The sequence below is a fragment of the Myotis daubentonii genome, chromosome 12 (genome assembly GCF_963259705.1).
Source record: "Myotis daubentonii chromosome 12, mMyoDau2.1, whole genome shotgun sequence".
Classification (NCBI taxonomy): domain Eukaryota; kingdom Metazoa; phylum Chordata; class Mammalia; order Chiroptera; family Vespertilionidae; genus Myotis; species Myotis daubentonii.
Window position 1 is genome coordinate 37,609,881 of NC_081851.1, and position 14,919 is coordinate 37,624,799.

The 14,919-nt window shown below is 44.6% G+C and overlaps 1 protein-coding gene across 1 annotated transcript; it reads left to right on the top strand.

Moving 5' to 3' along the window:
- Nucleotides 1-417: 417 nt before the first annotated feature.
- Nucleotides 418-12,102, top strand: FIGLA (folliculogenesis specific bHLH transcription factor). Its single transcript, XM_059660820.1, is given in 6 exon segments — nucleotides 418-618; nucleotides 3,681-3,833; nucleotides 5,458-5,659; nucleotides 5,662-5,681; nucleotides 11,797-11,830; nucleotides 12,083-12,102. Coding segments are annotated over 6 exon segments (630 nt in total).
- Nucleotides 12,103-14,919: the final 2,817 nt, after the last annotated feature.

The window sequence follows — 14,919 nt, forward strand, 5'->3', positions numbered from 1 at the left end:
TTTTCGGCCTCATTCCCACACATTTGGCTCCTGTTGCCTTCTATCTGCCTCAAAATGAACTTAGAGCAAACAAAAATATATTTTAGAAAATATAAATATGTATTAAAATATATATTCTTAAAGAAAGAGGGAAGTAACAAATAAGAAAAGGGAGACACTCGGAAGAAACCTGAGGTGTTGGATTGGAATTGGAAATCACAGTATGAAATGCTTTGTAAAACATATCCACTCAACTGTATACACAGAGAGAGATGCAGCTTCCAGAGAGTGGGACCCGGTGAGCCCGCGGCGGGCAGGGTTATGGGCGCAGGTGGTCCAGGCCCCGCCCCCGCGGCCCGCGGGCCTCGTGCGGCCCCAGGTGCCCCGGATAAGAGATAAGAGGCCCGAGGCCCGGCGGCTCCGGCCCAGTGCGCAGCCATGGACCTGGTGCCCGGCTTGCTCGTCACCCCGAAGGCCGAGGTGCTGGAGGACCTGCTGCGGGAGCAGTTCGGGCCACTGCCCCAGCTGGCCGCCATCTGCCGGCTCAAGCGGCTGCCCTCGGGCGGCTACTCGTCTACCGAGGACCTGCAGTTGGTGCTGGAGCGACGGCGCGTGGCCAACGCCAAGGAGCGCGAAAGGGTGAGCGCCCTGCCCGCGCGGGTCCCCGAGGCCACCCGGGCTCGGCCGCCCCAGGACCCGCACCAGGACAGGAATGACTTTCTCCCCTCTCCCCGCCCCCATCCCCGCTACCAGCTCCCAACACCTGGTCAGGCCCCAGTGCACCCACTCGCTGGCCAACCGTGCCCCCCCCGCCCCCCCCCCCCCCCCCCAGGAGCGCCGGCCTCTGAGGGCCGGCTGTGTCCTAGCCAGGGTGCATGACAGTGGCCTGGTTACCCGCCACCCTGGTCCAGCTGCTCACTCGCCGCCACTGGGATGGGCACCTCACGTGCCTACCCACCTGGACTTGTGCTAACACGCCTGCGGAGCTGAGGAGGCCCCTGACAACTTCAGAAATGTCTCCCCTTGGCAGATGCTTTTAAAAGTTTAGAGCACCCGAGTTGCGCTTAAATCTCACAACCGAGTGCGCTGGTGGGCGCTTGGGGCGCGCAGGCCTCTCGCCATCCCTTGTCCCTGTGCTCTGCGTCTCTGTCTCCAAGCACAAATGGCGTGAGTGGGGCCTAAAGGAAGTTACTCCTTAAACAAACAAAAACAAACACCCCCACCGCCCCTTCCCCAATGTCCCAGTGTGCACCAGACTCCCAGTTAATCTCCTGATAAAATAGAGAAAGTGTCCATTTCTCAGTCAGGCTGGGTTCGCGCTGCATCACCAACCCGAATGGTCCCGTGGGCCGTAGTAGGAGCGGCATCTACTGGTAGCTTTTGGTATTTGTAATGAAACCCAAACTTGTCAGATCCGTCTCCTTCGGGTCAGTTGTAGTCTGTAGGTTGGGTTGCAGCAGAAGAGGATCCTGGGGAGGGAAGGGTGAATGGTGGAAGAGGCAGGGGCGCACATTTAAGCTGGGACTGAGGAAGAAGTTCTGCTGGGGCCTGTTCCTGGGCACCCCGCCGGCCCGAGGTGCTGGAGGACCTGCTGTGGGAGCAGTTGGGGCCACTGCCCCAGCTGCCTGCCATCTGCCCCTTAGAAATGTAGCCCCGGTGAATCAACTAGGAGCTTTGGGAAAGAGTGTGCAGAGAAAGGACCAAGGAAGAGTAAAAGACTTACGGGAAAATTGGGAAACTTGCAGGAGTGGAGAAGCATGATTTTACCAGACACTAGACTCTTCATGAAAATAACCCTGTGACCTGCTGTGATGATGTGGCCCTCAAACAAGATTCGGATCCAATATTTTGCATTTTGTGTGGGCCTTCCCACCAGGAAGGAATCGCTTTCTGTGGAGAATTCGTCCTGGTGTTATCCACTATTTTAAAACTAATCTCCTTTATTCTTTATAATGATGCAATGAATATGCAGAAAATATAGAGATGACTATATAGGGAACAGAAACACCCATGACACAAACATGATGACAATGAACTATCATTCTTTGTGTACATGCTCCCAGTCTTTTTTTCTAGTTATGTGTATATATACAGTGTCCAAAAATGTATACACACTTTAATTGATAGCTCAATTTTGAAAATGAAATGCATTTTATTTTATTCATTTATTTTTTTTTGAAAATGAAATGCATTTTAATAAGCCCTGCCTTTGAAGTTATTCAAAGTGTATGTATACATTTTGGGGGGACATCCTAGATATAATTTTCTCAAAGTTGTAACCATCTAGTACACATATTGAAGATATATTTGTATCTTTTTCACTTAACATCAAAAGCATTTCCTCATCCCTAAGCATGCTTTCAAAGAGCAACTTTTTAAAAAATATATATTTTATTGATTTTTTACAGAGAAGAAGGGAGAGAGAGGGAAACATTGATCAGCTGCCTCCTGCACACCCCCTACTGGGGATGTGCCCACAACCAAGGTACATGCCCTTGACCGGAGTCGAACCTGGGACCTTTCAGTCTGCAGGCCGACAAAGAGCAACTTTTAATGGCATAGACTGACCTAGAAATGGACCATAACTTACCCAGTCTCCTATTGTGGGACATGTGTGCTCTTTGCAACTTATTATGGTACATAAATCTCTGTCCATGTCTGCTCATTACTTTAGAATAAAATGCTAGATGTGGAATTACTGGGATACATACAGTCTCAACTTTTGATGCAGGTTGTCCAATTGTTTTCTAGAGAAGTTACCAATTTTTGTCCCCTTTTACAAGATATAGGATCATTCCCTTTTCCATCCTCAAGACTGGGTATGATGAACAAACCAGAACAAAAATCTTACCAGCGTGGCACATGAAAAATGGCACCTGTTTCTGTTACAATTTATAGTTCTTTGATTATTCAAGTTCAATATTTCATGTTTCCTGGTTATTTTATTCTGTGGTGAATGGGCTGACTATGTCCTTAGTCCACTTTGATGTGGGGTGGGAGAGGCTTGCTATGTGAGTACATTGGCTTTATGGTAGAGTAGGAGCCAGGTCTTTCAAGACCTGTGTCCCCTGGGGGATATTGTCACACTTTGGGGCTTTGGAGCTGAGGAATTAGACCCTGGAGATTTGAAAAAAAAAAAAAGGCATCTCATTCTACCTTTCGAGTCTCACCAACATGCAGACTCTCTGGACTCTAACACTTACTCTAAATCATCAACTCAGCTAGGCAAGAAGTTGAAGCGTTACAACAAAGAAAGCTACAAGGTAGGTACTTTTCATTTTGCAGATAAGCAAACCAAGTGTTGGTGATGTGAAGTAGCCTAATACTCTTGTAAAGCTAAATGGTAGAGCTGGGCTTTAAACCCAGTTGTGTGGACTCAGAGCTTTTAGCCACTGCCCCTACTGCCTCTATGTCACAGTGCAGTGGTTGTGTTCTCAGAGGAGCAGAAAGGGATCAAGTGAACATAGGCACTCCTAGCCTGTCCACCGTAGTGCTGAGTTGGTCACTTCCCCTCCCCTTCCTTGCCAGGGACGATTGTCGGTGAGCGGTGACCCTGTGGCATGTGCCTGCTTAGCTGCCCCCCCCCCCCGCCCCCAGACAAGGGCGCTGCGGAAGGGAGCCTTCAAAGCCCCTTCTGTGGTTTGGGGGGATGTCTGTACAAATTAGCTTCTCTGTTCTCACTGTGCCCTTCTGTTTTCCAGATAAAAAATCTCAACCGTGGTTTTTCCAAACTGAAGGCATTGGTGCCATTTCTTCCTCAAAGCAGGAAGCCTAGCAAAGTTGACATTCTTAAAGGTGCAACTGAATACATACGAGTCCTCGGTGATGTTTTGGGACGAGCCAGAGACTCCGAGGTAAAGGTTTAGGAAGTTAGAGCAATGAGATCTATCATTTATTGACCCTTGTATGTGCCAGGCAATTTATGTATGCATTCCAGTTGGTTTATAACAACCCTCTGAGCTATTTATGGTCCTCATTTTATAGAAGAAGCACACAACATACAGTTAAAGGCCACGTGGTTAAGAAATGTCAGGAGCAGGGTCTGAGTGTAAGTCTGTGTCAGATTTGGAGCCACGTTCCTGACCATCTCTACACCTTCTGTCACTGCCCCGGGCCCTGAGCTCCTAAATGCTGAATCTTTCATAGAACCTTGACCGCTGGGTCATGAGAGGAGGCTCCCATAAGCCCACACTGTGGTGGTGGTTTCTCCTCAGCAAGAAAAACATCAGACGGGGCCTAGAAAGGAAGAGGCATTTCTATCCCAAAGGGGTCTCCCTTGGGAAAGGTCCTCCCTAAAGGACAGCCCTGCTGGAGAGCCCAGCAATCGCCTGCTGACAGCAATCAAATGAACCTTCTTTGCAATCTGCGAAGCACCATAACGTCACCACTGTCCTCAGAACGCATGGCTCAGAAGTGTCCATTAGGCAGTGGAAGACAGGGGTTTGATTTTATGGGCTCATTCCATGGAGAGGCAAACCTTGAAAGCCAGAGAATGGATTCGTCATCAGAGGAGGTAAAATATGAAGAGAGGAAAGGCCTAAGTGAAATTATGGACAGGAGGAAGGAGGAGCCATCAGAGAGAAGGTGGTAGGAAGGTAGTAGAGAAGCAAGATGGGTCCTAAAGTCAGGGATGGGTTAATCTTGAGAATCTGGGGCGGGGGGGGGGGGGCGGGGGGGGAAGTAGTGGGAGGAGCACAGAGAGCTCAGGAAAGGCAACCAGGTCCAGCATTTGAGAGGTGGAATAGGAATGGCTGGAAGCCAGCTGGTAGGGGGTTGCGGGTGTGTTATTGCTAAAAATCTGGAGTCTAAGCAGAGGGAAGTGGCAAACTTCAAGTCCATTCAGCCTGGAAGTCTGAGACTGGAAGGAAAGGTTAAGAACCAAAGGGAGGAGAAAAGCTGTTAGAGCCCGTAAAGGTCTTTTCCAAGTAGCAGTGGGTCCATGTTTAGGGACAGAAGAGAAGGACAGATACCAGAAGAGAAACAATCGTTCTATAAACTTAGGGCAGAGATAGCCAGGTGCATAATTGTACTTTTTGGGGTGTTTTTTTCTTGTATATTAGTCCTTCTTAGGTGATGACTGGAAGGACACATTCTACAGGAATGGATTGTCCTACTGGCCAAATTGGATAGTTGGGTTTAGCATGGCCATAGTTTGCAGATATACAAGTGGCTGCCTTAGTTTTTTTCTTGGATTTTTATTGTGTAACAGAAGCACTTAGTTTTATGCTGTTTTCATTGAAGTACAGGATCTGTTCCATGTTGCTATAATATTTTAAATGCAGTGGCCCATTACACAACATTTTAAGGTTATAGAAGAACAAAATACAGTCCATTGAGCAATGATTTTTCTCTCCATAACTTAAGAATTGCCCTTATAACTTAAATGAAATGTTATCTATTACAATTTTGAAATATATTGATTTAAATCTTCAAAGTCTGACTGTCATAGTGTTTGACAACTAAAAATATGATTTCTAGAAACAAAACCCAGATCATCAGAACTATATAAACAGTACTTCTGAACCACGTATATCCATGGCTAAAGAGCAATTGAGGAACAGCACTCAATGTGCTGGCTGTGATGTGGGCTTGAAGAATGAGGAGGAAGGGCCCTGGGCAGATGGTGGCAGTGGCGAACCAGCATGCACTTGTCGCCAGAGCGTGATGTCTACAACTGGAGTTACTCCCCTACCAGGAGTATGGTAAAGTCTTTCTTCTTAAATTGCAATATAGATTTTTAAAACATTCAAAATGCTTCCCTTGAGGTGTGTGGTATTTTTTTTATGACGAACCATTATTGAAACAAGTTCATTCTGTGAAAGCACCTAGGTTGGGAAATGGAGTTGGCTAGTTTGGAAGATCTATTATTATGTCCCCAAATGAACCGGTAAGCAGCCCAAGGGGAAGCCAACTTCTCCAGAACCACTTATCATAGACCTAAGCTTATTTTTTATGACCCTCATTAATATATCAAAAGGTTTTCTGGACTCCAAGGTCTCTCAAAAAAGAAATAAGAACTAGACCGCCATACATAAAGCTGCATGTTCATAGCATATACAAGCATGTACACACACACACACACACACACACACTCATGTGCACATGCATACACTTAAAACATTGGCCTTGTTATAAGGCAGCATTTTCTAAGTAATAACAAGAAGTTTATTGTAACAGCTCTTATTACTCTGCCCAGCTAAGAAGCCACTCGAAATAGCAGCCTGCTTCTCCAAGTCTAGAAGGTGGACTTTTGGTCCTTGCTGTGTTTCAGTGTTACACAAATGAGACCCCTTACTCCATCCGACGATACGATTGCTATTGGAATATGAAAGTCTGTGGGAATCTAGAACTAAATGTACTGTACCAAGCAAGTTGCTTAGTCTGATATACGGGAAAAAGGGGCTGTGGAGTCACAAGTGGTGGTTGGTGATGGGAGGCCATTTCGAATAGCAGTTGAGTGCAGGTTTTAAAGATAGAAGGCTGAGGTTGAAACCCTGGTTCTACCACTTCCTAGCTGTGTGACCTTGGGTGAGCTACTGAATCTGAATCTCCCCAGTCCTGTTTGCTCATCTGTAGAATGGGAAGGATAATTGTACCTACCCTGTATGTAAGATAACTGTGAGGTTCAAAGGGCATCATGTCAGTGAAGTGTCTAGCACAGTACCTGGCATGTCAGTGTTCAATTGCACATACATTATTAAGTCTGCTTGATGCACCATGAGCAATCACATTGATTGGCGAGCAATCAGCATTGATTGGTGAGCAATCAACAATGAGCCACAGACACTTTAGCTGTGTTTGCAGCAAGTGTTCAGAGTTTTCTCACGTGCCTCTCACCAATGCTCCACTCAGGTTTGAGGTCTTACAGGCTTCCTGCTGACTGGCTGGCTTTGGTTACCATTTCTGATTTGATTACTCTTTTCTAAGTACTCCATTTGTACACATGCTTCGTCTAGATTTTCAAATTCTGGGCCATTTGAGATATAAACCTTCCCTTGCCAATCAACCCTTAGGAGACAGAATTCCTGTTGCTACTACATGAGCTGACAGCAAATGACTGAGAATGAAAGAAAAGAATGTAGATCTGACCTGAACTGAAACTTGAACCTGGCTATCTAAGTTAATAACAGTAATGCTTCCACAAATGTAAGTTTTAATATGTACTAGAGCAGTAAGGCTAGAATCTTACTTGCATTTAATCCCCACTGATGCTTATCAGGTGGGCATCACCATGCCATTCTCATGGTGAGCTAACCGGCTGTTCCGTTTCTGCCAGTCCTGTTGGGCCTCATAGCAGAGCAAGCCTATGCTGGTGACACCGGCAGCAAGGACGTATAGGAGACCCGTGTCTTCCAAGGAGAAGTGATCCTGGAGATAGGCCATTTCTAGTAAATTGATTTAAAGTAGGGATTAACTTTTTCTAGTAGGAAACAAAAGTTCTGATTGAAAATTTCTTTTACAAAGGGAACAAAACACTTCATTTTTAGTCTTTTAGCTAACCAAATTTAATTGAAAGAGTGTGCCAATCCTATATAATAAAAGCCTAATATGCTAAGTGTCCAGTCATCTGACTGTCCATTCAACCAATCAAAGTGTAATATGCTAATGATATGCTAAGGCTGCTCAACCGCTCCCTATGATGCACACTGACCACCAAGGGGTGGTCAGAGCACTCTCACAAGGGGAGTGCCACTCACGGCCTCCACAGCAGCACTAAGGCTGTCCAACTGCTGGCTGAGCACTCCCCCACCCAAGGGCTTCTGGACTGCGAGAGGGCACAGGCTGGGCTGAGAGACCCCTCCCCCCGCCCCCTGCTGAGTGCATGAATTTCGTGCACTGGGCCTCTAGTCTATATAATAAAAGCCCAGTGACTGTTAAGGTGGAACAACCAGAATGACTGGTCACTATGACGTGCACTGACCACCAGGGGGCAGATGCTCAGCCAGAAGCCAGGCTCACGGCTGGGGAGCAGTTGTGGGAGCCTCTCCCGCCTCCATGGCAGGCGCTGAAGAGTGGCAAGCCAAGCAGGCAGGCAATTAGGAACGAGGGGTCCTGGATTGCGAGAGGGCACGGGCTGGGCTGAGGGACCCTCCCACCCCCACAAATTTCATGTATTGGGCCTCTCGTTCTTAAACAAAGAATTCATAAATTTTGGATTTTTAATATATGCCTATAACTTCTGTGTGCTCTCTAAGGACTGAATATAGAGAGTCATTTTTTGCAGAAGTGTTCTAGGATTTCATCAGTTTTGTCAAGGGTTTCTTATACTTTGATGTTCAAATCATTTTTAAAAATAAAAACATTTATTCTGAAACAATAATCCACTTACAGAAAACTTGCAAGTACAGTACAAAGGATGTTTTTCCTGACTCATTTACAAGTAAGTTGCCAACCTGATGTCCCACTTAGCCCTTCTTGCCCTTGGAGAGGATTTGAGGAGTGGACTCCGGATGCTGGCAGAGATGGTCATATTTTGGGATTTGGGGATGTGTCTGAACAGGCTATGCAAGATCAGCAACATTCCTGAGAGGCAAAATTCCAAACGAAGTACATAAGATCTGCTGATGGTAGGAATGGAGATTAATTTCTCAGGCGAGGGTAGGTTCACTTGGGGGACTGAATCAGCAAGTATGTGTGGATGGAGAGGGCTGTGGGCCAGGCGATGCCACAGCATCTGGCCGGGGTGGGGCTAGGGATTAATGTCAAGGTCCGGACGAGGCTCATTTAGAATTGGACTTGCAGGTGTCAGATCTTGCTGTTTGGGGATTGGGCATTGCTGGGCGGCAAGATGTTGAACAAACCACCATTGTTTACTCCTTCTATTGTCATGCGTGGCTAGGATGTGGGCATTTCACATCACGCAAGACTCTGAATTTTGTTCAGAGTGGCCTGTGATCCTGTGGAGGTTGTGTCCCTGTACAAAGGCCACCTTCAGTGTTGGGGTGAGGTGCCAATTGTGCTGGGTCAGAGGAGCTCTGGACAGAGAGAGATGGATAAACACGGTGTCTATTATGAGGCCCGGAGGTGTCCCCACCACACACTTCTAAATCGTGGCCTGTCCGGGCAGCAGTCCTGGGAAAGCGTTTCTCAGAGAAGGAAAGCCGTGTGGGTGGTAGATTTCTACTACTTCCTCTGCAGGTTGTGGTAATCTCCGTGTGAAAGCAATCGCTGCAGACATTTCTTCTAATGGCATTTTAAGCTCTGGAATGAGTTGGGATTAATTTATCATCACCCAGGGAAAGCCCGGAAGCATCTATCCTTCTGTCTTCCCTCTCACATTTCCCCCAGGTAGTGGCTGTGTGTTTTAGCAAAAACCCTAACCATGCAGTGGGGTGGGCCTAGGCCAGTGATGGCGAACCTTTTGAGCTCGGCGTGTCAGCATTTTGAAAAACCCTAACTTAACTCTGGTGCCGTGTCACATATAGAAATTTTTTGATATTTGCAACCATAGTAAAACAAAGATTTATATTTTTGATATTTATTTTATGTATTTAAATGCCACTTAACAAAGAAAAATCAACCAAAAAAATGAGTTCGCGTGTCACCTCTGACACCCCTGTCATAGGTTCGCCATCACTGGCCTAGGCTTTTCCTTAGGAAGCACTTTTGTCTGCCCCAGTGTTCACTGGTAGCCTAGGCGCCATATTCTGATAAGTTTAGCCAACAGAGTATTTAAAAAACTGAACTTCCTTTTTGATGGGGTGGGTGTTCTCTGGTTTGTTGGTCTCCACCACCCCCTATTACTTCACCAGTGTAGGCATTTAACTTTGCAGCCCAGACCAAGGGCGCTGAGGTTCAGAGGGAAGGCTGTGCCAGTGGTTGCATTGGGCTCTAGGGTGTTATTGTGTCTTCTGAACGTTGGGCACTGAGGGCTTGGGGCTGTGACGACACGGATGCTGGTCGTCCTCTCTGGAACATTGGAAGGGTGACATCTGGGACATGCAGGATGGGACCCACCTGACTTTGGAGTGATTCAGGCGGAGGATTCCTGAGGCCGCAGCTACTTGGGAAGAGATCCAACTAGCACCCAAGGAAGACTCTTAAAGCCAAATCTGATGAAGATTTTTAAAAAGTTAGAGGATAGACAAATTTCTATTTCTTTGCAAAAATAAGAGAGGGAGTTTGTTGGAACTCTAATTTTTCTATGAGGACAAAAGGTCGAATCAATCATGGAAGTGGGTTTTGGTATGTTGTGTGTGCATGCATGTGTATGTGTGTGAAGTGTGTTTGGCAAGAACTCTACCTGGTTTGTGCTCCTAACCCTGTCAGTGAGCATAATTTGAGAAAGCCAATGCTTTCTTTTTATTTTTCTGACATGTGATGGCCCTTGACCTATTCTGGATAACCCAGGATTAGAATAAGGGGGAAAGGTGGAAGGACACATTGACCTCCCTCAAGTACTAGCTCAGGTGGCCTTAGCATTTGGTTTTCTGCTAACCCAAAGCGCTGTCTGTCCAAGGAAGGCCAGCCTCTACCTTTGAGGGAAACTTCCATCCAATTCTTGCCATTCTCCTCTATTGCCGCCACCCATCCCAACCCCAAGCCTTGACTGAGTGGATGAGGGAAATCTAAGATCTAAGGACTAGATGGAGGGAAAAGTACATTGGATAGTATGTCAAATTATCCGGTAACACACCCAACGACAGGAGTGCACCTGCCTTATTAAAGCAGTTGGGCAGCAGGCTGGGTTTCTGTTCCTCAGACCACACTCTTCTTGGTCCTGTAATGCATTGACTTAGATGAGGCCAACAGGCTTTTCTTTTTAATGAGCTGTGAGAATCAGACAACATTAATAAAATTTAAGTTTTCATATTCTGATGCTTAAATATTACCTTTTTGGATTTTCCAGGAAATACTTTAGAAAAACACAAAGACAATGATATATAATATACTACTAAACTATAGGCTGGTAAGATTAAATTACCCTTTAACCCTTCAAGTAAACACAATATTACATGAATTTGTCTCTTAGGTTTAAAACCTTCTAGATTATATAAAAACTTTTAAAGTAAAATGTTTAAAGCTAAATTTGAACTCAAAAAAGAAAGCTTGATCACATGGGTAGTGAAAAGGCTTCATCGAGGTCAGGGGGAAAATAGTTGTTGATACTTATGTTGTGCCAGACACTGTTCCTGGAAGATGGTATCTATTAACCTATTAAGTTTTGTAACCAACTTGTGATGTACAGGCAATTATATCCATTTTACATGTCAGGAAACTAAGGGACAGAAGTTTAAATAACTTGCCCAATGTTCAGTGAGTCAGTGGGATGTGGGAAATAGTGTTAAATCCTGTAACAGCCTTTCATTCTGACAAAACTCACCCTTGAAATGTGAATGAGAGGGGACTAGGAAATAAATAAGAACTTTCACCTAAGTTAAAGCATTTGGTATTTTATTATCCACAGTGACACACATCTAAGTTCCGATATATAGACTGCCTGACCATCATTTAAGTGAGTTTATTTTTTTAGTCATGCATTTATTTTTTCTTCAAGTTGAGATTTCAGAAAATTGAGAGGATACAAAATGATCTTAGTAAAACCTCTGATGGATATATTCTAAAATGCTTTAAAATATTTTTTTTCTATACAACTGAGTTAAGAAATTACTATGGGGTAGATAACATTGTGTGTTCTGTTTTTCCTTATTCTACCATTGGCATGTTTAGAGGTTAATATATGGTCTCTATTACAAGTTTTAATGGCTCATTAAATTAGGCAGTTTTCTAATAGACAGATATTTGTTTTCAGGTTTTTGTTCTCATAAACATGGCAAATAACCAAATGTGTTTCACGTTTTCTGTATTTTTTTAAAGGATAGATTCCCAGAAGTAGAACTCCTGAGCCATGGTAGGTACAATCTATGACTTAGTGCATGGCTCTAATTTATAATACTATCATCTATGTAAGAGTGCTGAATTCATCATATCCTTGCCAACAGTAGGATCTATTAAAATGATAGATTTTTACTGGGTGAAAATGATGTCTTTAAATGCAAACATCTTTGATTATTAATGAAATGAACAAGTTTTTAGATATTTCTTTTGTGACCTGTCTGTTCTTATCTTTAGCATTTACAATAAACTCTCTTCTGTGTTTCAGGTTCCAAATATGAAAAGTGAAAAAAACTGGTGCAGGTCTATATTCTGCAGACAAATAAATTGCAGTTTTGGAGTCTTTAATGATTTTTCTGTGTGTGTGTGATAATTCAAAGTTTACCATTACCCTTTAAATGGCCTTGCTTGTTACAAATCTACTCAACTGTACTTTCTCCTTAATTTCATGCTTTGAAGAAATAGGCTTCAGGGCCTTCAGCCTGCATTTTTATTCGTCAACCCTCCAGTGGTCTCTGTCCTCATCCTCTTAGGTCCTACACCTAATATCTTTCATTCCATCTGTTTTCATTACCTGAGAAATAAGTGACTGCTAACCTTTCCCGGGAAAATTAACCTTTAAGAGGAATACAAATTAAAGCTTGAAGAATGTGGAGTTGTAACTATTAGCCAATGGGAGTGAGAATTTTCCAGGTTAGCTCAATACCTAGCTAAGGCCCTATGACACCTTTGTGCAAGCTGGACACCCAAGCACCTTGAGCATAGAGGCAGTCTTCATTTTTATAACAGTTCCTCAAAGAGACATAGCACTTAAAGTATGCTGGGTTCTGCCCTCCATATTTTCCTATGTTAACTTTCCTCACAACTGTCCTCACAGGTAGCCACGATTATCCCTGACTTACCAATGGGGAAACAGGGGCACAAAACATGTATTAATTAGCTTGGGCTGCTATAAAAAATACAATAGCCTGAGTGGCTTAAACAATAGAAATTTATTTCTTGAAGTTCTGGAGACTGGGAAATCTAAGATCAAGGACGAGGAGGTTTGGTTTCTGGGTAGCAGACAGCTGCCTTCTCTCTGTGGCTTCACATAGTAGAGAGCTAGCGTGAGTGAGCAAGCTCTGGTCTCTCTTCCTCTTCTTATAAGGACACGGATTCTATTGGATTAAGGTCCCACCCTTAGAACCTTATTTAACTTTAATGGTCTCCAAGTAGTCACATTGGGGGTTAGGGCTTCAACATATGAATATTTTTTTGGGAGGCAGGGGGAACACAATTCAGTCCATAGCATTCTGCCCCTAATTCCCCAAACTCATGTTCTTATAACATGCAAAATACATTCATTCCATTGCAACAGCCCCAGAAGTCTTAAATCATTCTGGCATCAACTCTAAAGTCTGAGGTCCAAAGTCTCATCTAAGTATGTATATCACTTGGGTACGACTCTGGGTATGAGTCATCCAGAGGCAGAACTCCTCCAGCTGTGATCCTGGGAAACCAGACAAGCTATGTGTTTCCAAATGCAATGGTGAATAGGCATAGGATAGACATTCCCATTCCAAAAGGGAAATTGGAAAGAATAAAGGATGATGGGTCCCATGCAGGCCTCAACACTAGCCAGGCAAGTTCCATTAGATCTTATGACTTCACAATAATCCCCTTTGGCTCAACATCCCACCTTCCAGGAGCCCTGGGTTGGCAGCATCACGCCCCTCCTACTCCCCTCCTCCCCCACCTCCCCGACACAAAGAGGTCTCTGCAGTGATGGCCCTGCCCTCTGAAACCTGGAGGAAATAGACTTGCCTCCTGGGCCTGTGGTCAGAGCAGCAGCCCTGATGATCTCTGAATCGCCTCCTTGAAGAGTAGTGCATGTTTACAACCAGGTGATTCTATGGTCTGGTTCTGTAGAATCCAGGAAGTCCAACACCTGCCTTCACTCTGGCCTGTTTTCTCCGTCCCCTTTAGTTCAAACTGACAGTATCATAGCTGGTATAATCCCATCTCTATTCCTGGCCTCTTTTGAGATGGCTGATTAAGTCCAGAAGTTGTCCCCATGATCTCTCGATCAAATGGTTGTCCAGCTATACCCTTAATGCTCTCTTCAGAGCAAGCTTTCTCACCTTCTGCAATATAGGTGGGCTGAGAATTTCCCAAATCTGCAAGTTTTGGTTCCTTTTTGTTTAAAAATTCTTTAATTCATCTCTTTCCTCTTACATTTTACTATAAGCAGTAAGAGGGACCCAAGTTGCACCTTCAATAGTTTGCTTAGAAATCTACTCTGCTAAATATCCAATTTCATCACTTGCAAGTTCTGCCTTCTACAAAACACTGAAAGCACAATTTAACCAAGCCCTTTGCCACTTTGTAACAAGAGTTGCCTTGCCTCTAGACCAGCGGTTCTCAACCTGTGGGTCGTGACCCCTTTGGTGGTCGAACGACCCTTTCACAGGGGTCGCCTAAGACCATCCTGCGTATCACATATTTACATTGTGATTCATAACAGTAGCAACATTACAGTTATGAAGTAGCAACGAAAATAATTTTATGGCTGGGTCACAACATGAGGAACTGTATTTAAAGGGCCAGAAGGTTGAGAACCACTGCCTAGACTAGTGATGGGGAACCTATGACATGCAAACTCATTTTTTTGGTTGATTTTTCTTTGTTAAATGGCATTTAACTATATAAAATAAATATCAAAAATATAAATCTTTCTTTTACTATGGTTGCAAAGATCAAAAAATTTCTATATGTGACACGGCACCAGAGTTAAGTTCGGGTTTTCCAAAATGCTGACACGCCGAGCTCAAAAGGTTCGCCATCACTGGCCTAGACACTGGAGTCTCGAGCCTGGGGCTTCTCCATCAGCTGCATGTGAGGACTCCCTGCCCTGCCTGGTTCTTCCCTCCTGGGGCTGGGGTTACAGTTGCTGGTTATTTCATTTTAATCAGTAATCAGACTGGCAATACTTCCATTTGGTGTCCCGTTTTGTTTGCCCGGCAGTCCTGGGTGGTGGGAGATTGGCTGAGTTTTCTAGGGCTGCCATCACAAGGTACCACAGGCTGGATGGCTTGAACAACAGAAATGGATCTGAGACCAAGGGAT